The following is a 21,311-nucleotide window of genomic DNA, read 5'->3' as shown; positions in this document are numbered from 1 at the left end:
AGGGAGCGAGGTGCGGGCGGAGGGCGGCGGGGGCTGGGTGCGGGGATGCTGGGCGGGGGATGCTGAGCCCTCGTCGCAGGAGAAAACCGGCTCCCCTGGCCGGCCAGCCGGGGGGAAGGTCGCCTCTCCAAAGTTTAACGTGCGGGGGGAGCAAGCGTTCCTCCCCTCCAGTTACTCTGCCTTTCCCTCTGTAATTTCTTCCCCCGAATGGATCAACACGTGCTTTCCTCTCTCCGGGCCGCGAATGATGTTTAACGGGGCTGAAACTTGGATGTCGGTAGGAAACTCCCCAGGCTGGGGGTCTGACGGGGGGCTGCAGGCCGGGGGAGCGGTGGACGTGGTTGAGCATCACCGCAGAGATGCTCTCCAACCCGTGCGGGGCCGTCGCCACGCTTCCCACGGTGCCCTGCCATGGTTTTCACGCCTGGCACATGCGAGGTAGCTCCCGGTGGCTCCCAGGGGGTCTCCAGCGGCGAAGGCCAGCAGCGAGCGATGGTGGCTCCTTGCTCTGCAAAGTGCCCTGGCAGCAGAGCGGTCCCAGAAAGTCTGAGTCTTGTTTCTCCATCCAGTGATGTCAGGTTGTTCAGATTATACGGCACGTGAGGATTTCACATACAGATGTACCTGAAGATTTCATGAATAAGGGTTTTCTTTCTCCTCAATAATTTTAAGATTTAGTTTACTTGACAGGGAGAGTGAGTTTGTGACAGCACGGTGCCTGTCACCGGCTAGTGCTGCCGGCTCACTCCGGGCCGTGCGGTCTGCACAGATGCTGGTGTACCTTGGCAGCACACCCCCTCCTTAGGAAATCCTCCGGAGTAAAAAGTAAGCATAATTTGTTATGAAATAGGCTGATAGACCAAACTTCAGTTTGCGATTGAAACCAGATGTGCATATTTTCCTTTTGAATCCTCGAACAATAATAAAAGTCTATTTTGACAGATTAAAAACTACTTGCAAATTGCCGAGGTAGCAGCGTCTTGCGATAATACTGGAAGACCGCGGAGGGCTGTGAGCGTCTCTGCCCGTCTCCCACCAATATCGGGGCTCTCCGAGCGTGGGGGGGGGCTGCTGCTGTGTTCCCTCCGATGGCAAGGCTCACGCGAGGCACACATTCCCTCAGCCCGCCTCCGACGCGGGCAGAAATATTTACCAGGGCTTGGCTGAGGGCTGGAAAAAAGAAATAAAGAAACACCAAAACAATGCCGATAATGTTTCTAGAGAAAATATTTGGGGTGGGTCACAAAACAGATTAATTAGAGTGATAGTAAAAAAACCTGAATTTCAGAGCGGTTTGCTCTGTCCCTCCCTGTCGTGGCTCAGTGTAGGTTTGAAAAGAGTTTCTGATTCATTTCTTCATTTTTCAAAGTCCTGAGGATGCTGCTGGGACGGGTGTTAGACCCGGCTTCGTCGCGGCCGGGCTCAGGGGGGCAGGATTAGGGCTGCTCGCCCCATGGCAATTCTCTTGGAGAAGGACGCAGCCTCTTTGCTTTCAAAAGCTGGGGAGAAAAACCCAAGTGAAACAACCTGCCGAGGAATTGTTTCCTTCTCTCCACTTCAAAGGAGAGAAGGACACCCTGGACCGTGGAGCACGGCCACGCGTGCTGGCGGTTTTGCAGCCGAATCCCTGGATCCGGACTTTCTCATTTCCAGGTTAAAGCCAGAGGAGGGAGGGGAAACTTTTGCGACTTCCAGCTCTGCTCGGGGCCAAGGTCTCCAAGAACCGCTTCGGTTATAGAAAGCAGATGGCCTTTGGGAGGAAGATCAGTGAGAGCTCAGGCTGTCGAATGCAAAACTTTGCCTGTAAAATCAGGGCAAATCAATTCAGTAGGTAATTGATTTCTGTGAGTGAGATCCAAATTTTTACCTAAGGAGATCAAGCAGACTGTGGGACAGAGCCAGCACTGATGTAGGCTAATTTTCAGGTATGGATACTTGCATAAATAAATACATGGGCATAAATATGCACACAGGCAAATAAGTAAACATGTACCAATATAAATCCCCAAATCCACTTTTGTTAATTATATGTAATTAATTTTTTTCGCTATCAAAGGCTTGCTTCACTTTCAGCAAAGGTATAGGTAGAACAAGATACACAACTTCTTGCCGAAACACCTGCATTTCTGCGCCGAACAGGCACGATGGACTGGGTTCTGAAGGGGGTGAAGGGGGACGAGGTTTATCCTATTTGTCCGGTTTATTATTACTGATCGGCTTCTGATTTCTTGAGTGACAGCTGCGTGGTTTGAGGCTGTTTTTCCTTTTTCTTTATTTCTTGGAATGTTGTAGAGAGTTTCTTTTCTTGATCTTCATGGGGATGGAGGTAGTTTGTGCTTTCCTGGGAAAATCTCGGGTAGAAAAGAGGACACCCCGGACAAAAAGGCTGGTTTTGTTCCCTTCCCCCTCCCGTATCACATGGTTTGTAGAATGATTTTGCTGGGAATAGTCCTAATGAACATTAATCTGGGGCAGAGCAGACTTTGGACCCACGGGCTGGGGCAGGGCGAGGTGCCAGAGATGCTCAGAGCTCTTTGGAGAGCTCAGCCCCGAGGGGTCGGGTCTCCTTCCCACGGCCCAGGGGAGGGAGAGGAGATGCAGAGCCTTTGCATCAGGTCTGCCCTCGCCAAAACTGGGGTTGAAACAGTTGAAAATACCTCCAGAAAGGCAACCCCACCTTTTATTCCCGTGGCCGTGGGGGACCAGGCCAGCAGAGGAGCTGGGGAAGTTGCTCCTCTGTAGCTCCTCGAGCAAGCTCTCTTCGTGGCTGACTTTTTTTTGCTCCTTTTTCTCCCAAAATGGGGAGGAGGAGGAAGAGGAAGCCAGCCTGCTGACTTGGGGAAACAGAACAGAAAGAAAAAAAAAAAAAAAAAAAAAGCCTGATGGGTAGCAGAGGGCTGTGACTGTCGGAGGTCTCACGTGCCTGGTCCGACGTGGCGGTGGAGCCTCCCCCGGCACGCCACGCTTCGCTTTGCAGGGTTCCCCACGGGGCCCTACAAAAATACCACCAAAACAACAGCTCCTCCGGCGCGTCTGCTCCCTGGAGGGCTAAATATAAACTAATCGGGCGAAGAGAGGGGAATTTTCCACCATGCTACTCATCTGCGCCTGCGAGCCTCCTGGGCTGAGCCCTCCCTGCCCCAACCCGCTGCCCGCCGACCCCGGCACGGCACCAGTGCCGCCGCTCTCTTCAGAGATGAGACTTTCCACAAATTCCTCGAAAGCAGTCGGGGCAGCGGCAGACCTGAGCCCTGGAGCTCTGGTTTTGCACTGGAGTTTCCCTATGAGCGGTGGCCGGGTTGTCATTACGAAAAAGGACTTTTCCAAGGTCACACCACGCGGCCGCAGTGGCAGCACAGCTGCCCACGAAACAGCAATGCAGAACGTGGCTCCGGTACAGTGAACCAGAGAGCAGATCCTTGGGCTCTTTTGTTTTTCCAAACTTTTACGAGTTGGCCACCTTTAGAGAGAGGAAAATTGCCAAACGAGAGCTTATTTCTGAAGCCCCGCCAGGCTGGTGCGAGCTCCGATAGCGCAGGCTGGGGGTGCATGAGCCTTCAGTCATCAACAGGTGAGGGGGGGGGTATCGAAAATGAAAGAAGTGTCATCACGCAGTTCATTTACACCTGGGATTTCTCCTGGCTTCAGGTGGTTGATCCGTGAGTTATGGAGCCTGTGTGTTAGTTATGTCGGATAGCACATCTTGTGCGTCTCACGTACGCTGTGGAAGATAAATCAGATTTGACATGTCAGAAGTTTCTGTTGAAACGCGTGGAAGGAGGAAACTGCGTTCGACTGACCTGGAGGAACAGGGACGCCTGTGCGAAGCGGGGGTCCCTGCGCCTGTACAGGGTTTGGCTCCATAATTGCTGTATTTAAGTAATAGTTTAAGGACTGGTTGAGTGAGCGCAAAAAATCTGTTCTGGTGCACTGAGTTTCTATACCCCCTCCTAAAAAACCTACTCGTGGGAGACTTGGTCACGGTTTTTGCTTTTAGAGGATTAAATATAGCAGCATCATCAGCATCGCTCCTCTGTAGTCCATTCAAAGCATCCCTTGGGCTGTATTATTCCCTGTGTTTGTGGATCCTGGCCGTAGATTTTGCTTTCGGCAGCCAAAGTCCAGGGCTTGCGCTGTGCGGTAGGTACGGGACCGGAGTGAAAGAAGAGTTTTAGTTTGTGGCCGCTTTGTGCTTATATATCATTAAGTCCCCTAAGGTTTGTAAAAAAAAAAAAAAAAAAAAAAAAAAAAAAAAAAAAAAAAAAAAAAAAGAAACCTGGCAAACTTTGATCCGGCAGCTGGAAAACCTGCTCTCCCTCTCTCTGCTCACAACCAGCCCTGGGAAGGAAGGACCAAAACTCCTTTCGATGGCAGAGGAGAAGCGGGGCCTGGGGGGCGGCTGGCGGTGCAGGACGATGCTGCTGCCGAGGCGCACCAGCAGCTCGCTCTGGGCTCGGGTTAGGACAGCCTGCTATAAAATTACTCCACGTATATATATTATTAACCCCGTTATCGCATGCTTTTTTCGTCACAACCGCTACAAATGAATATTGTGTAGTATTTTTGAAAAGACAAGTTTTAATACTATTAAATAGATGCCAAAAGCTACAATAGTGTGCCGAAGCTGAAGATCTGTTACAATTACGAAGATGCAGCAAGCATTAAAAATACCCACATTTGCTTTTGTAGCCTCTCTGTTAATTCAGCAAAAAGATTATCTCTTTCTTGGGCTATCAGTTGTCGTCTACCTGAAATACAGCGCGATGGATGGTACCGCTCAGAGCGCAAGCATCGTGGTTAATGAAGATTTACAGTTACCGGTAGCTTCATTTGGGAACTTATCACTCGCATTTTCGGTTGTGCGTGGTTCGTGTTGTTGGTAGAAGATTACTTTTCCCATGGAGGTTTCGGGTGAATTGTTAAATTTTGTTTTAAAAAAAAAAAATTCCACTCTTCAGTGTGATGGGTCGCGCTGTCAATGCCCTCCCTGCGCCTGTCCCCTGCTTGTCCCCCCGATACGCTGTGAGGGTGGCAGGGTGAAAAGGAGCCGTGTCAGAGTTGGGACAGGAGCCCGCTCAGCCTGCGGAGGGGCTGGTTTGTCACCCCTCCCTTCCTGGTCCGTCACCCCCTGCTCCTGGTCCTTGCACCAGCCACCCTGGGGACCGCGCTGGGACACGGGGGCTGCTGGTCAGGGGGTGCAGCGAGCCAGGAGAGCGACTGCTCCGTGTATCACCCCTTTTGGTAATTTTCCCAATTAATTCTTGCTGGAGCGTGTCTTTTGGAAAAGCTATCCACCGCAGGGAGAAAAACGTAGGGAGGGCTGAGGACCTGCTGCAGTCGCGTTATCGTGCTGGTAATTTATGGCACTGATTGTTGGCTGTGCTGTTCAGGAAAAAATTGCACTTTGCCTTTCCTCTGAACCTGCGTGGTTTGGAGTTCCCGCAGCGCTGGGTGGTGTGACACAGCCGGTCCGGTCCCTCTGACGGACCCACTCAGTGTCTCCTTCCCTCTCTGAAGGTGCCCAGGTTTCTCCTGAGCAGTTACCGCTCCACATTCCCCCCGTCTTACACCGTACTCGTGTCTTCAAGTCCCTCAGTTACTCCTGGCGTCTTCTCCTGACCTTACTTAGATGTGGCGGAGGGCTCCAGATCCCTGTGGGGCTCATGGAGTGCAGAGCACAGAGGCGACACTGTCTCTTCTCCTCCCGGAGATCCCCAATTTATCCAGCCCAGGTGCCCTGATAACCCCCTGCGCCATGGAGGAGCCGGGGGATGTGCCCCTGATGTCGAGGTGAGTGTCTTTTAAGCAATTTTTAAGGCGTATCTTAACATCTCAGTTAAAAACAGGGCTGGTTGCTTCTCTCCATTCTCCATCGTCAAGTTGTTCTCCTCCATTTTTAGCGCTCTGCCTGTTTTGAGTCACTTACGCAGCGCTGATTTTCCCGTTTCCTTCCCAATTACTGCCAGAAATATTACACGGCGTAAGGTGAGAGCCTGGTTTCTGCTGAGGCCAGTGTTGCCCATGGATTTGCAGGTCTGCCCAAGACAGGTCAGTTAAATAGTTACCCATTTCCCTGCGCTTCCGTCAAGTGTGCGTGACCAGCGCTCCCTTTTACCGGCACAAAGACATCGAGGGAGGCGAGAGAGCTCTTTTCTCCCTGGAGTTAATTGTGGTTCCTGACTCTCCATCCTCGGACTGAAACCTGCTCGTTTTGTCGGGGCCATCACATTTACGGCTTCTGCCTGTCCTCCGGGAGCGTCAGCGGTGATGGCATGGAAGACTTTTTTGGCACGACCTTACAAAATTTGAAGGTGTAAATTATTTGGAGCTGTTGTTTAAGAAAGATCTATATTTAGCGCCAGCTGCTTAATATCATCCCAGATTACTCTTGACAACAAACTTGACCGTATCATTTTACTTTCTCCTTAGGGCAGCGTTAAAGTATGTATTGACCATTTCTGCCTTTTCTGCATCATTACTGCCGTTCTCTCCCACTGCAGTGTTGTCAGGGGGACTTTTTGTTGTCCTTAATGTCTATAAAACCCCCCTGTATCCTGTTTTCTAACAGAGCCTGGTGTTTAAGTTGCGGTCTCGTGCATTTTTAAGGTGGTGCTGTGATTTTTGGGGACTTCACCATGGTTTACAAATTCGAGGATTCGTTAATTCCTTCATTCATTAGTGTAGCAAGTTGATACGTGTTTTTCCACATGACGAAGGTGGACGTTTTTGGTGCCCTGTTTGTTCTGGGAAATCGTTCAGCTTTGGGCACTGACAGAATACCTGGCGCGACAGCCTTCCCCATAGCCTGCTGGCAGCTGTGGAGCCGGGATGGGATGCGGCATTTTGGTCAGTTCTCCTTGGGATGCCATTTTGGGAGGGGGCTCCATGGTTCATCGATGCCAGGCCTGACCCCTCTGTCCTTTGGGCTTCCCATTGCCACAGCACTGAGGAATCCGTTTCTCCTCCTGATTTTCACCTGTGGGGCAGGAGGGATATATGGAGGGTATCTAGAGATGGAGACTCTTGGGGTGGAAAAAGCAGATTTTTAAAAATTTATTTATTTTTTCCCCTTTACTGCGTGTTCACACTGTCATAAATGAGCTCGAGGAAGGCTGGGCAGGACGGTGTTTCTGCCAGCCCAAATAAACGCGGGGACTGTTTTCATTTCCACTTACTGCTGGATGGTTTTTTTTTTTTTTCCTCTCATCTCTGAGACAGGCTGCAAAATCTGGGCTTTTATGGGTGCCAAGCCATAGTGGGACTCATCTCGCTGCGTGGGAATTGGGCACCTCCAAGGGAGCGAAGCATCCCAACGTTGGGAAAATTGTCCTCTGTGGGCATTACATCTCCGGGTGGGTGATCGCCTTGGGGGGGGTACCTTGCTTTGGTTCAGCCAGAGCCAGCTCGCTGGAGCTGTACCCGAGGCTCGCAGCAGCACGGGGGGAAAATGTTTCACTTCCCCCCCCCGCCCCCACCACCCCAAAGGAGCCAAACCTGCAGAAGTTTTTGGCTTTACGTGCTGCTGACACCTCGCAGGAGCAGAGAGTGTGTTATAGCAACAGATTCTGTATTATTCCAGCCTTGCAAGCGTCTCCCTGTGATATTAAAAACACCGGGTGAAACTCAAATCCAAACTCTGAATGAATGACTCCGTGGAAATGCTGTCGGGCGCCTTTCGGTGGTGCTTTGGCTTTGATTTAAATGGGTAAACACGGTGAGTGGGTGTTTGCTTTGACTCCTTCCTCTTAGCGAGAGACTTCCTTTGAGGGAAGGTGAAGCCTCCAGTACTGTTCCCCATCGCAGCGTTGGATCGTTCTGCCCGTGGCTTGGTGTTGGCGATGCCTCCCCTGCCTGCCCGGGCCCCGTGCTGCCAGGTTTGCCCAGCACCAGTGGGAAACCCCCGATTTCCCCAAATATCGGGGTTGCCTTTTGCCCAGGGCTCTGCTCGCGGGTACGAATATCCCTCGCAGAGCCTGGTTTCTCCATCTGGATGTGGCGTGGTCATCCCACCCTGCTGGGATGATGCTGCAGGACACCCTTGGCTTTTGGAGGCATCTCCCCCTGCTTGCCCCAAACTCTTACGTTCTGTTCCCCTCAAAGCTTCCCAAAATCACCTCCAGCTTTGACTGCACCAGGTTTATGTGTTGGAAAGAGCCTTGCCGTGTGGCGGATGGTTGCTGGAGGAGGCAGGGTGGTTGCACCCCATCCTCTCCTTGCCCTGCTGCGTTAGGAAGAGCCTCCTTATCCTCCCCACACATTCCCCCATCTCCACCGGAGCTATCAACACCAGCTCCTTGGCAGCCCGTGCACGTAGGAGCCGTCTTCTGGTAACAGATTGTTATGTATTTAATGAACCCGAGGAAAACAAGAAATTTGAAGGCTGCGGGGCGATACAAGTTTGCTGTTCAGTCTGCCAAATTCACGCTAATTCAGACAACTCGCAGATGTTTGGCTCCTCGTTCTTTAAAGAGATTTATGTGAGATGCAGGACTCGGAAATTTGTTCCCGGTGTGTGTGGGAGACGGAGGTGGCAGCGTGAGCAAAGGTTTCCCGGCCCCAGAGGACTCCGTCCCTGTCTCCGTGGATGTGCCACTGCTGTCCCTTCCTCTTGCCAGTGCAATGTTGATGGCAACGAATGGACAAACAGCAGGGAAACATGCCTTTCAGTCGCTAGGAGGATTAATAAAGGCTCTGGGTTCATCTTTCAGGAGCCGAGGAGCTCTTTGAAAGCTATTTCTCAGCTGAGGAATGAAACCCCAGAGATTGCCCAAGAGCAGAAGTACTTTGGTCTAATGCAAACAGTGGTCTCGTAGGGTTTGCAGGTGACAGCGGGCACGTGTGGTCCCCTGTGTGGGCACAGAGAGTGCCCGCTGGAAGCATTTGAAATTCTTAAATTGTTGCCTGCCTAGTTCGGGTAGATGATTTCAAACTTTGGAAGGTCCTAAGTGATCATTTTGCTGGACTTCACCTGAGGTTCTGCGGTCTCGGGGTATTTATCCGTCAAGGGGAAGCGGTAGGAGATGATGTGAAGCCTGACAGTCGATGCACACATCCAGTCTTTCCCTCCTTTAAATTCCGGTATTTCTTTAGGGGCTCTTAGCCTCTACCCATCCTCCAGCTCAGCCTTGAAAAAGGGAGAAATGTGACTTGCAAACAGTATCCAGATCCGTTCTAAGAACGGCGATGGTGCTCTCCTGGCGCTTGGCAAGCTTCCCTCAATTACGCTACGAGACGTCCCAGTTCTTGCTCCTGCTTGGTCCCTGTGGTGGTTTTTTGGTAGTCACCGATGAGTAGAAGGCGTTCCGGTCAGCTTTTGCAGCTGCAAGACGTGCTTCTCACAGAGACCTCAAGAGCTCTGGAGCAAGGAAGCCCGGGCTGGCCAAGAAGCCCCCCCATAACCCTCAGAGCTTTAGTATCTGGCTGTAAGTAGGTGGATGTTGTGTTACAGAGGTAGGTATTAAGATGGGTTTATTGTGCTGTTTGAAATTGTTTATGGCTCGAGAAGCGAGTCTGTAAAAATGGCACGGTGGGGCTGTGTTTACTCTCTCCGTCTCAGGCGTTTCAGGCTGTTATATGGGAAAAGAATATAAGGAAGAAACAAGAATTGGGTTTTGTGTCTGTTTACTAGAGCAGCACGCTCCAAGCGGTAATTAAAAGTAAACCTGGACTCTGCTGGCTTGTTCAGCATCCCTCGTTGTTGAGATTAAGCAGCCAGAGCAATTCTCAATTCAGCAATTCCTCAGCTTTTGGGAGCGTGGCCAACACTCACAGTGTCTCACAGACCATTGCAAATTCTTGTAATAAATCTCACAATTGGGGAAAAAGAAAAAAAAAAAGGCAGAAAGGTGAGATGGCTCGTTGGAGCAGCAGGCTGGAGTGCCGCGGCTGCTTCAGCGGCCCTTCTCCAGAGACATCCCTTGGTCCAGCATTTCCAATATTCCTTGGAAATACTGCTCAAAATTAGAAGCAGTCCCCTAATGAGTGGATTAGGCAATGATCTGAGGTTTGCTCAAAGAGAACGTGCCATTTCTGCAGTTGTTGGGACTAAGAGTGTCCCGTAGGATAAGCCGATATGGCCGACACAGGGCCGTGCATCGGCAGCATCTCTCCCTGAGGGCAGCATTCCTGTGGGAATCCCCCGGGACCGGTCCTACTGGGAGAGGAGGATGCTGGGCTCACTGGGGCTGAGCTTTGCTGCGGCGGGTCTGGGCTAAACTGGTCCTGGTGTTGCTCCGTGGCAGAGCGATGTGCTGGGGATGCCCCTTCAAACTGGAGCAGCTCCTCAGCCTGTGCAGGCGGCCAGCCAAGGGGTGACCCCTTTGAAGGTCTGATGCTGGCCCTCCACGGAAGTTTACGTGTAGGCTGAAAGTGCAATCGAGAGATACTGAAGACCCCACATTAGTGCTCTAAATATATACGCTCTTCTCTTTAACTACTGGGCTTGAGTTTTCGTGGGGCGAGTTGGGCCTCGTGTGGTCACTTTGCACGTCTAATGGGAGACCAGCAGTCTCCTCGTTCACGCCTCTCGCCAGTTGCTCTTTTGCGATGACTAATTTTGCTCTCTTCTTTTCCTTTTCAGTTGCCAGGGAGGAAAAGGCAAAGTCACTGCCAGCACCGTTTTCTTCATGCTAAGATGTTGAGACAAAGCCCCTCTGCCCCGTCCCTTCACTCCCTTTCTGCCGCTGGCGTGTAAGGGAGTCTGTCCCCTGCCACTCCTCTTCCCTGAGAGCACAGGGCCAATGAACCTGATGTTTTACTCAACTAGATGGTGTGTAATTTTCCTTAATTGCTCTTATTTCTTTACAGTGAGAGCTTGCAGGCAGATGAGGTCCAACCCGAGCACGCAGGTCTGTGCGTGAGCTTGGACTTTGGGCTCTCCCCAGAGGCTGGGGTGGTTGGACATGTGCTTTGGGGCTCAGGGTGCTGGGCACCCGCTGCCTTGTGTGACTTTGTTGGGTTGAGGCGGCAACCAGGCACTTGGAGTCAGGCTTTGGACTGAAATAATAGATTTTTATTTGCTTAGTAAGTAATTTACGGTTGTGGGCAGGACCCCAGTACGTCTGTTGTTGTGAGGGTTAACCTCAGACCTCCCGAAGCCACGTTGCACGTGGCCATCCGCAGTGGCTGCACATCGTATTTTCCATTCCTAACGTGGCCCCTCGAGATGGGTGCTGTTGCAGTAAACCTCGGGCTCCTTCTGGCTGTGGATTTCATTAGCGTGGCTGTAGAGGTCAGCTCCGTCTGGGCTGTCCTGCGCGGGCAGCTCAGCGGCACACGCGAGTGCTGGGCTGCGTCGGTGAGAACCTCCGTTCCTGCGTGAAGCTGTTGGTCGTAAGCAACGAGGTGATGCGGTTCACAGAATCACAGACTGGCAGGGGTGGGAAGGGACCTCTGGAGATCATCTGGTCCAACCCCCTGCCAAAGCAGGGTCACCCAGAGCAGGTGGCACAGGAACCGTGCAGACCTATGGAGCGATGCTCACCATAAACACAACCCGTTACCGCTTTCCCCTTTGCTGTGCCGGCCGTTAAAAATATTAAACGTCGGCAAGTCTTTTACTTATTAATTAATGCTGAAAGTGTGTCTTTAACTTGTTAGCCCTGGAAAAGTCTAGCCTAGCTGCAAGCAGGAGGCGGGGGAGGACGTTTCTTTATTCCTTATCTTTGGCTGGTAATTTCTGAGTACCTGGAGCACGTGGTGAGCCCAAGTTGTTGTTGGACAGGAGGGGAGCGCCTTGCAGGATGCGTGGTCTCCTGGCCCGGAGCCCTTCTCCTGCTGCTCGGCAGGGCCATACTTGGCCCTCCAGGAGCTGGGGAAGCCCCTGTGGAGCAGGAGGAGGTGACTGCAGGCTCCGGGCGAGACGGGACAGTGCTGCAGCCTTTCTGCTCCGAAGGCTGGGCCAGCTCTTTCCTCTAGACAGAGTCCCAGGGGATGATGCCGACGCGGCTGCATCCGTGGAAATTTTGTCCTTTGAAGTCACGTGCGCTGACTCATGATCCTGTTTACTCAGGACTAGTCCACGGGGCGTTTTCACAGCGTAAAGACTTCTTCTCAGGCTCTGAATGGCATCTTTCACATTTATTGTGGTAAATCGCTACTCGCTGATGACGTGGAAGGGTGAGATGCTGAGCAAGGCTGCTTGAGAAAGGGGTGCAGGAGGCAAATGATTGCCTGAGTGAGGAAATGAGCTTACACGGAGCTACATGCAAATGATAGGCTTCAAAGATTCTCCCAAATTAGTCACGCAATAAATCAACACATTGACGATGTACCTCTTGGCATTGTCCAAAGCACTGATGCTGAGACAGGCTGTGCAATGGGCAGAGTCAATGTACCCCAAAACCTTCCTAAGAAGCAGAAGGATGGGGGGGGGCACGATTTTTAGTTCGGATAACAATTGCAACGTGATGCTCTGTAAGAAGCCTTAAACCCCAGAATTTGCGATTGCTGTAACCAGTTTGGGCTATTTACCCATATTCCTTGGAAGCCACCTGTAGCTTGGTTTGGAGGGTTTGGAGGGAGGCCGGCTGGCCGCAGTGTGCCCGGGCTCTGCAGTGATCTGTCTGTCTGCATGGAGAAATTGGGATCTGCGTGGCGGGGGGGGGAATTTCTGTTTCATTGGTGAGAGGCGGAGGATGATTAAGTCTTAGAAATGTGCTCAGAGTTTGGCCTGGAGGGATTAGGTTTGGTTCTTCAGATGTGTGGGTCTAAACTGTGTTAAATAAACTCCATGGTCTCTTCGCTCAGTCCGTTGTTTTCTGCTCAGAGAAGGCCAAGTTGGCATTTTCCACGCCCAAGCTGTATTTATTGCTTTTTTTTTCTCGGAGACGCATTTGTATCAAGCTGCTGCCTCTGTCCTTGCTCGTGTTTGTTGCTCGTTTGGTGGCGTTTGCAACTTCTGAACCCTCCTGCCCTGGGATCAGCCTCGGGGCAGCGGCTGCCAGAAAATGCGCTGAGCCAGGAGCCTTGGCTTGCTCCAGCCTTGCCTCCCGAGGCACCCTCGTACTTTCCTGTACCATTGGCCTTGGCTCTCCGGAACGACACGGATGGAGTTTGTGGTGTGGCGATGACAGGAATATTTTTCGCTGAGCCAAAGCGTGCTCTGGGTTGTACCATAGTGTTTTGGAATGATGCTGCTGGTGGCCATGGAGCCAAGTCCGCAGCTATGGCGAGGACGGAGCCTGCGCTTGGGTGTTTGTCCTTCCTCTGCTTTCAGAGCTTGGGAGGGATTTGGAAGTGTCTGGAAATCCTCCGCCTGTAGAGGGACGGGCAGCTCTCGCTTTCATTCCGAAAGTAAAGGTCAGGAATGCTTCCCTTTTCCTCCTGCAGGGATTTAAACAAACTTTCTGGGCAGTCTAAAGGGCGCCTGAGCACTTCTCCGGGCAGAGCGGAGGGAGCGGTGCTGGGGCACGGGGTAGGAAGCAGGGTCCTGCGCGGCTCCTTGTTTTTTCACTGAAGGCTTCGGGCAGCAGAGTTTAAAAATTCAGCAAGGGCAGGTGATTTGTATTCCGAGAGCGATCCCACCGTGCTGCTTGCAAGGTGTATCGGTGTGCAGAAAACGGCTCCGGCTTCTCGTTCCGGTGTGCCCTTTCTGCCTGTAAAGACGTTTTACGCCAGCGCGTGTGTCTGGAGATGGAGTATTGGAGCTGGACGGGGGTTGAATGTGTTCTGTACAGGGGGCAATGGTCCCACAGCAAGTGTGATGCTGGTCCTCCGTCGTCTTCACGAAGAGCACTGCTGGGGTCGGGTATATGGGTGTGCGATACTGGTTGCTGTTCAGGCTCCCTTCAGCTGTGGCAGAGCATCCAACAGCTTGCTAAATTCCGAGGTCTTTTCCATACATTTCAGCGTGGGAAGTGAGCGGGGAACAGCTGTGACTCGGCCTCTGGACGGTGCCTGCATGGAGCCTGCAGTGGTAGCACCAGTCGTAGCGGGGAGTGGGACCTCCCTCGAGGAAGGGCTGTTTGCCCGCGGTGAGCAGCTCTAGGTCCCTTGCTGGGACCTTCCAAGGAGCTCATTTTTTCACAAGCGATGCCTTTTAAGCCCGTGGGTGAAAGCTGGATCATCTGACTTACCCTTTGTGCAGTGTAATTTTTTTCCAAGCCCAAGAGGGGCTTGGATCTCAGGAGATCGTGTCCATCCCCGTGGCCATGGCCCAAGGCTGAGCTTAACCTTGATGGTGGGATGGAGATAGTTCCTTTATCTGATTGCAAATGAGGAAATACCTTTCTTCAAATAATTAATGGTCCCCGAAAAGTATCTTTTTATTAGCGCGTCTGTGTGTGTGAAAGCCTCCAGTCTATAAATACACCATAGTTTCCTCCTCAAAGTCAATAGGGAGGACATCCCAGCTCTGCAGAAGCCTTTCTGTCCCACAGCACTCGTTTGCAGGGAGAGGACGTGACGGGGCAGGACCGCGCCAGGTCACGCCGTGCGTCAGGAGCCTGCTGGAGCAGGATGGGGAGACAAAGATCACATTTCACCGGAAGGTTTTTCCTTTTTATTGCAGTTTCTCGGTGGGGATGGTTTCAAAACCTAACCAAGAGGTAGATAAAAAAGCCCGGAGGACGTAAAAATACGCCTCGGACCTGACGTTGGGTGGTGTTAACTGCCAGTTTGCTGGTGTTTTGTGGCGTTATCGTTAGGGTTGTGTTGATGGCAGGGGATGCAGTGGAGCAGGGAGAGGGGAGGTGTGAAGCGGTGTGTGCTGCAGCGTGTCCAGCTTAGGCAAGGAGCCTCTGCCTGTACTTGCCACCGGTCCTGCCTGCTGGCTGCCGCACGCCTGGGTGTGGGTAGGCGCCTGCTGCAGCAGCGTTAATCATTACCTTAGGGAAAGATAATTATTCGTGGAGAAATCGTACCCTGTTAACGAGGAACCGTGCTTAACCGCTTTCATGCTGCTCTGAACACTTGTTTGATCTCCGCTCTCGGTGCTGCTGCCGCGCCAGCGATGGCCCCAGAGTCCAGCCCCATGGCAAGCGTTGCGCTTTCTGTGTTGGGAGCAGGGACAACTGAGGCTGTGGCAGATAAAAATATAAACCTTGGGTGTTTTTAGTCCTTGTCCTGTGTTTTAGCCATCTAGGGTGTGGAGCAGGAGGGCACTGCCAGGGGCTTCTCCAGTACTGGGGGAAGGCTGGGGCCTCCCAAATAGCCTCCTGCGCTGCATCCTTGGGGTGGCTTTAAACCTGGCTCAGCTCCCCCCAGCTTGGAGGCACACACTGGGGTCTAAGCACCTCTTGTCCTGCTCACGAGAAAGAAAAGGAGGTGAGCCGGCAAGGATGGGATGTTGTGTGGCTGCCATGGGTACCACGTGTGTGCTGCCGGGGTACCGTACCAGTATTGGGGATCTTGCTGTGAAACACTGGAGGCTTTGGCAGCAAACATACCACCGGCGTTGCTTCTTTTCTCCGGTATGGCTGTTCCCATATTATTTGGTCCTGATTTCCATGCATCTTTCTTTTGTCCCCATCTGTTCCCTGTTCCGCACAGCCCGTTATGGGGAGCATCCCCTTGCCTGGTCTTTGTTCAGAGCCCGAGGTAAGCAGCCATCCCACTTGAACAGGACCTCTGTGTTTTACTGCATGTGAATATATTTGATGCAAAGACCATCAAAATGCAGAAATTTAAAACTCCCATGGAGCTTATTAACAACTGTACAGCGACTCTTTCTGCTTGCTCCTGGAAAAGAGCTCGTTGGCCCCGGCAAGGGCTTGGGGGAGGCTCCTGAGCATCCCCTTGTGGGGGTCCATGTGTTATAACAGAGGTGTCTGAGCTGCCTCCAGGATCACCAGGGGGTTTGCAGCCCCATGGTGATGGTCATGTTCTTGTGTTAGTCATAGAATCATAGAATCATAGAACGGTTCAGGTTGGAAGGGACCTTAAAGATCATCTAGTTCCAACCCCCTGCCCCGGGCAGGGACACCTCCCACTAGACCACGCTGCTCAAAGCCCCGTCCAGCCTGACCTTGAACACCTCCAGGGATGGAACTGGTTCTCCAACCATCCCATCCTCCCCTGCGTCGTGCTCTCCTCGCATGAACCCAGGCTATCCATAGTATAAATATATGATCCCGGCTTGCAAATGATATGTCATTTTGGTGGTCTGAAATGCTTTACTTTTCTATTTGACGGTTCCCATTTGGTCATTGGGTTGCCCAGAGGTTTATGATGAAGCTACCAGTAAATTGTGTATAAGCCCACTGATGTCCCATAAGAAGCTGGAGACTGTACCATGTGGCCTTGGGAACAGTAAATCTTTGGAAAATGTATTGATTCCCAATCCTGGCTTTGCACTCTGGATGAACTTTGTCCTCACAAAGTAATAGAAGGTGATTTTTTTCTTTACCAGCCAGCTGGCCATCAAATGAGCTACTCATAACACCATTGTGAGTGCTAATCCACGTAAACGTGGAAAAGATGATTTACGAGCTGGGAAGAGAAGCCGTATCAGTTTGTAATGAGGTTTAATACTTAGCGGCATAGTCTCAAATATTGTCGTTAAATGTTGCAATGGGGTTTTGACGGCGTGTTACAAGATCAGCGTTTTGTGCTCTTCGGATCATGCAATGGTGGTTTTGTTTGTTGGCATTAACTGCAAGGCAACAAAACAGCGAAACAGGATTAGGGGAATGATTTGGGAAAAACACTGATTTCTATAATCAGATTTGAATTGCAAGCTGTCTGCTTTTACACGGGAGTAAGTTTACTGGAGAGGATGCCAGGAGGTGATGCAGGGCTGGTGAACTGCTCGTGGCCAGGTCTGCGTGGTGCTCTATGAGTCCGGTTGGCAGCTTGTTTTTTTAATATGTGCTTCTCATTGTGCGGTTTTTAGTTTTTCCTACCTAAAACTACCTATGAAATAGGTAAGGATCAAGATCTGTAGGGTGTCCCTTAGGATTTCAGGGCAGGGAGCACTCTTCTTCCTTGCAGGCAGCTCTTGGCCTTGTTTTTTCCCCAAAGAACTCTTCATGGGAACAGGGGAGTGGCTGGGGTGGGACGGGGGCATCCAGGGGATTTCATGGCCTTAATGATGCCAGAAAGGCTTTTTTCTGCTGGACATCTGCTCCCGGTTGGTCTGGGGGCAAAGGCTTCTGTGAGATCAACCCCAGGGCTTTAACGAACCCTTCTTTCAAAGCCTCAGTATCTTCGATACAGGGGATATGAGTTCCCTTCTTCAAAGGGAGAATTCAGAGAGAACTTTATTTATTTATTTATTTATTTGGATGAAATACTTCTGTCCCTCCGGACCGCCTTGTGTACCTAACATGCTCCCAACAGCTCCTGTGAGTTTCCCCTGTCCCTTGAAATGCCTCTGCGCTGATGGGGTGCAGAGGAACACCAACAATATTTAAGAGTCTAAAATAAATAACTTGCCTGGAGTAACCGCCGTCGGGGTGTTTCTTGGGCAGCGCTCACCTCCTGCCATCCCCCCAGGCCAGTCCCTTAAAGCTGTTCCTCTCTCTCTCTCTGTGTGCAGGGCGTTTTCCGCGCTCAGAGGTTGTTCCTGCGCATCCCCCGAGGAGCCGGTGGGACCGATCCTGTCCCGGGGGAACATGCACTGAAAAAGGAGCTTGGCCAGACCCCGGCTGATGGCACCTTTGGCCTGGACCCTGATGGACTCCGAGGCAGGACTGCATTACCATGGTGATGATCTTAACCAAAACTCGGGAAAACAAAGGTGCTGACTCTGTAACATGCAGGACTGAGCTGGTAAGCTTTGTGAAATCTTCCTTCAAAACTCTCTTGCTGCCAAGAGCTTTGCCAGAATTTAATAATATGGGGGTTTTTCATGCTTGCAGGGCCAGGTCTTTAGATGGTTTATGTCACTGGTTTCTACCAAGCTGCATTAATATCCAAGGAGCAGGCGATTAACAGATGATTGGAGTGCTGTGGCTTTTGCGTATGTGAATTTCAGTAAGCACGCAATGGAATAAACAGCAGAAAAAAATAAAATCAACATCGGGAATAACACGGGCGAGAAGTTTCTTCACCAACAGCGAACAGATGCTCATCATTAATAGGAGGATGAGCAAGTGGGGAGCGGGATTAAGTGGGAGGCGGCGAAGGGCATTGCTGTGGTACTTAACAGCCTCGCTGGCAGCCTGGAGAGATGCAAATCCAACCATGCCGACTGAGCAGGCAACAAAAATAAGTAAAGCACGGGCAACAGACAGACTAAATGATGCTACAAAGGGCGAGCGGGGCTGGGAGTGGGAAATGAGGGGCAATGTGTTGTCTGGGGGCAATGTTGGAGCAAGCGAGGGTGGGGAGCAGGGTGGGGATGCGGGATGCCGGAGAGCCGTCTGAGGAAGCCCAGAGCAAGGCTGGCTGGGGACATTTGAGCCTCTGCCCTCCAGGAGAGGTGGTCATAGTCCGAGAAGTTAGACCAAAAGGCTATTCCTCGTGGGGTGCGCTGAGAGCTTCAGATAAGGGCATGCGGGAACCCGGCAGGAAGCATCTGGCAGGGTTAGAGCCATAAACGGGCATTTTGAGCATAACAGAGAGATAAATGCCGAAGTTTGCTGAAGATGACAAACTGTCCAGCTGGGCTTCCTGGGCAGATAGCGCAGTGTGCCTGGTCAAAGGCAGGCTGCCCTGCCAGTGCCCGGTGGAGGAGAAGGCGAGGCAGCCTTAAATCCTGCCTTAAAAGGGTGGTATTCGTGGAGGAAGGGTATTGATATATTAGAAAAAACATCCTTGCTTTAGTGTTGGCAGCTGCTGCTTGGGGCGGCTTAGAGGGAGCCTGAGCATCCGATGCCGGCTGTGCCCCAGGAGGTGTGCAGGGCCGGGGGGGGAACTTACTGCGGAGAGGTGGATGAGAATTAGTTTCTTCTACTACTACGGGAAGGGATGGGCACTCGGGTTGTCCGATGGCGGAGCTGTAATGCAAAACTTTGCCCTCGCGTGTTTGCCAAGTGCCTCCCGCGGCTCTGGGGCTGGGTCAGCAGTGGAATGATAGTCCCAGTTACACAGGCTGAACAGCCGGGCTGGTAAATTGGGGCAGATGTTCACAAGAAGCCTGATCCACCAAAGAAAGCAAGAATTTTTCCGTTGACTTCATGGGAAAGGCCAAAAAGCAAAACCTAAAGGAAATAAACATCCAAGCCGTGGGACAGTATCACCCACCGACGCCCGACGGGCTCCTTTGGTTCAGTTCCCATTTGGTGTTAGACGCAACTCTTACGAAATGGTAATTACACTCAATATGAGACATATGTCATCTAAAGACGTTCCTCTCCCTCCTGCCTTTGCAGGCTGTGGCTGGTCGCTGGGGCTGGCACGCAGATGGGCGCTGGCACAACCCCTGCCTTCTCCGGGGATTGTCCCACTTCCATTGCTTTGGCCACTCTTTGGAGACAGCTGCCTGCCCTCACTCTCTCCTCATTAATTCTACCTTCTGCTTCATAAGCTGGGGACAGTAATTCTACCTGCTGCTTCATAAGGTGGGGACAGTAATTCTACACGCTGCTTCATAATGTGACAGATAGAAATAGCCTGACTTCACCTCGAAAAGTGGCAACATGCTCCAAAGGTGACCAGCCCTGATTTATCTTCTCCCCATCTGCACCCCATTGTTGTTTTCTGCCTCCACATCCCTCTATATTACAATATTCTGTGCACAAAGTGGGATCCTTCGGTTGGATTGCTCCGTACAGGCAGGTGCCAGCATTTTGGTACGTTATTATTATTGTCCTGTGAGCAGGCAACGTGTAAAACATGGATCAGGAGAGAAGATGTGACCCTGGTGGCCTAACGCCAGATGAAACGCAGCTATGGCAGCGCAGACAAACGGGGAGGTTGTGCTGGTGCTTCCCCCACATGATGTAAAACCTTGGTCAGAGGGGATGGTGTTGCCAGGAAAGGCACTTCAGAAGCAGAATATGGGTATTTTGGGGGATAATAGAAGAACAATTAGCATGAAAGCGTGTTTTTGCAGACATAGCTGAAATGGCATGTAGCTGCAGATGACATATTGATTTATTGTGTATAAAACTGTCCATGGCCATTTTTAGAAGTCTGATGATGTCTCTTACACTGTCAAGAGGAAAATTCTTGGGGGGAAAAAAAGAGTGCAAAAAGCATGCAGTATTATTTTGTACCCATATAGTGGTGTTTTTCCCTATTTTTGGTGCAAATCAGCACAGTCCAAATGCAGACTCCCCAGGAGCGCTGGGGTGAGGACACTTTGCCTTAGAAACACAATATATGTTTAAAAAAACCCCAACCAAATAGCTGTTTTGTACCTAAACAGGAGGCCTTAACGGGCTTGGTTGGGGTTCAGATACCACTGCTGCTGCTTTCTTGTCCAATCCAGAATTACGGCAGAATTGCAGCTCCCGGTTTAGTTTTTCCGGTGTTTTGGGTCCCAGTGGTGGGGACCTCACTGCAGCTATTGCCGTGGGTGAGGACTAGGCACAGGAGCTGTGATCTCCAAGCTTAGGCCTCGACACTGACTCTCTGCAGCACTTAATTAAATTTGATTTCATTGAGGGAACATGACTGAGTCTGTCTCCTGGTCCATGCCAAAAGGGGACCGTGGTGGGCGACCGGGGCTTTCCCCCGGGCCGGGTGCCACGTGTCTTCGCTGAGGCTGGAGGCAGGGTGGTTTCTGGTGCCCCGGTTGAGTCTGCGAGAAGTGAATAGTTTTTCTGGTTGTTTGCAGCACACTCCAAAGATGAGTCAAGGACCTACCCTCTTCTCTTGTGGCGTGATGGGTAAGTAACAGAAACTTCTGTCCCTATTTACTTCACCTCTGCTCCCGCTTCCTTATAGCCGTGGGCGGGAAGATGTCCTGGATAGCTGGATCTCTCCAAAAAACGCTCCTCTGCAGACCCCGGGGTGGGCATCCCCACCTGCCCTGCATCGTGGGGACGGAGGAGCACCCACCCCACCACCCACTAGGGGTGGCCATCACGCCTGTGCCACCCTCCTTCCCAGAGGCGGTTGTCCTGCCCCGTTGCCATTGCTGAGTCATTTGCTTATCTCCTTCCCCTCCTCAGTGCTTTGATATGTCTGCTTATTTTTAGAGTAACTCGTACAGTTGAGATGATAAGCATTTTGGGTCTGAGATTAAGTTTGAGTATCCATCCCATGACTGTGGCTCTTGACTGTTTGTATGGTGCAAGTAATAAATATCAGTATTATCACTAAAATGTTCTGCCACTTGGCACAAAGTGTTTGGACAGGCCTCAAACAATAAGGAAAATGTCTTTTTTTTTGGCCTATGACAATAACCATGGTATAGGATGTTTAATATCTTTCATGTCAGAGTTTGCTATCAATTTTTATGACAGCCACCAGAATTGATGGGG

At 51.4% G+C, this 21,311-nt stretch overlaps 1 protein-coding gene across 3 annotated transcripts in view; it reads left to right on the top strand.

Annotated features, from left to right (window-relative positions):
• Positions 1-21,311, top strand: part of FAM53B (family with sequence similarity 53 member B) — a 55,227-nt gene that overhangs the window by 440 nt on the left and 33,476 nt on the right. The window contains exons 1-3 of one of the 3 annotated variants that reach the window (XM_054205697.1): positions 87-5,790; positions 17,477-17,709; positions 20,663-20,714. In XM_054205697.1, the coding sequence (XP_054061672.1) occupies positions 17,641-17,709; positions 20,663-20,714 (121 nt within the window). In that variant the 5' untranslated portion in view covers positions 87-5,790; positions 17,477-17,640. Of the gene's footprint in view, positions 1-86; positions 5,791-8,831; positions 10,769-17,476; positions 17,710-20,662; positions 20,715-21,311 lie in introns of those variants that run through there. The other 2 variants (XM_054205699.1, XM_054205698.1) reach the window with 2 other exon arrangements.

This window comes from Rissa tridactyla, chromosome 6 (genome assembly GCF_028500815.1).
Source record: "Rissa tridactyla isolate bRisTri1 chromosome 6, bRisTri1.patW.cur.20221130, whole genome shotgun sequence".
Classification (NCBI taxonomy): domain Eukaryota; kingdom Metazoa; phylum Chordata; class Aves; order Charadriiformes; family Laridae; genus Rissa; species Rissa tridactyla.
This window is presented reverse-complemented; position numbering and strand designations above follow the sequence as displayed.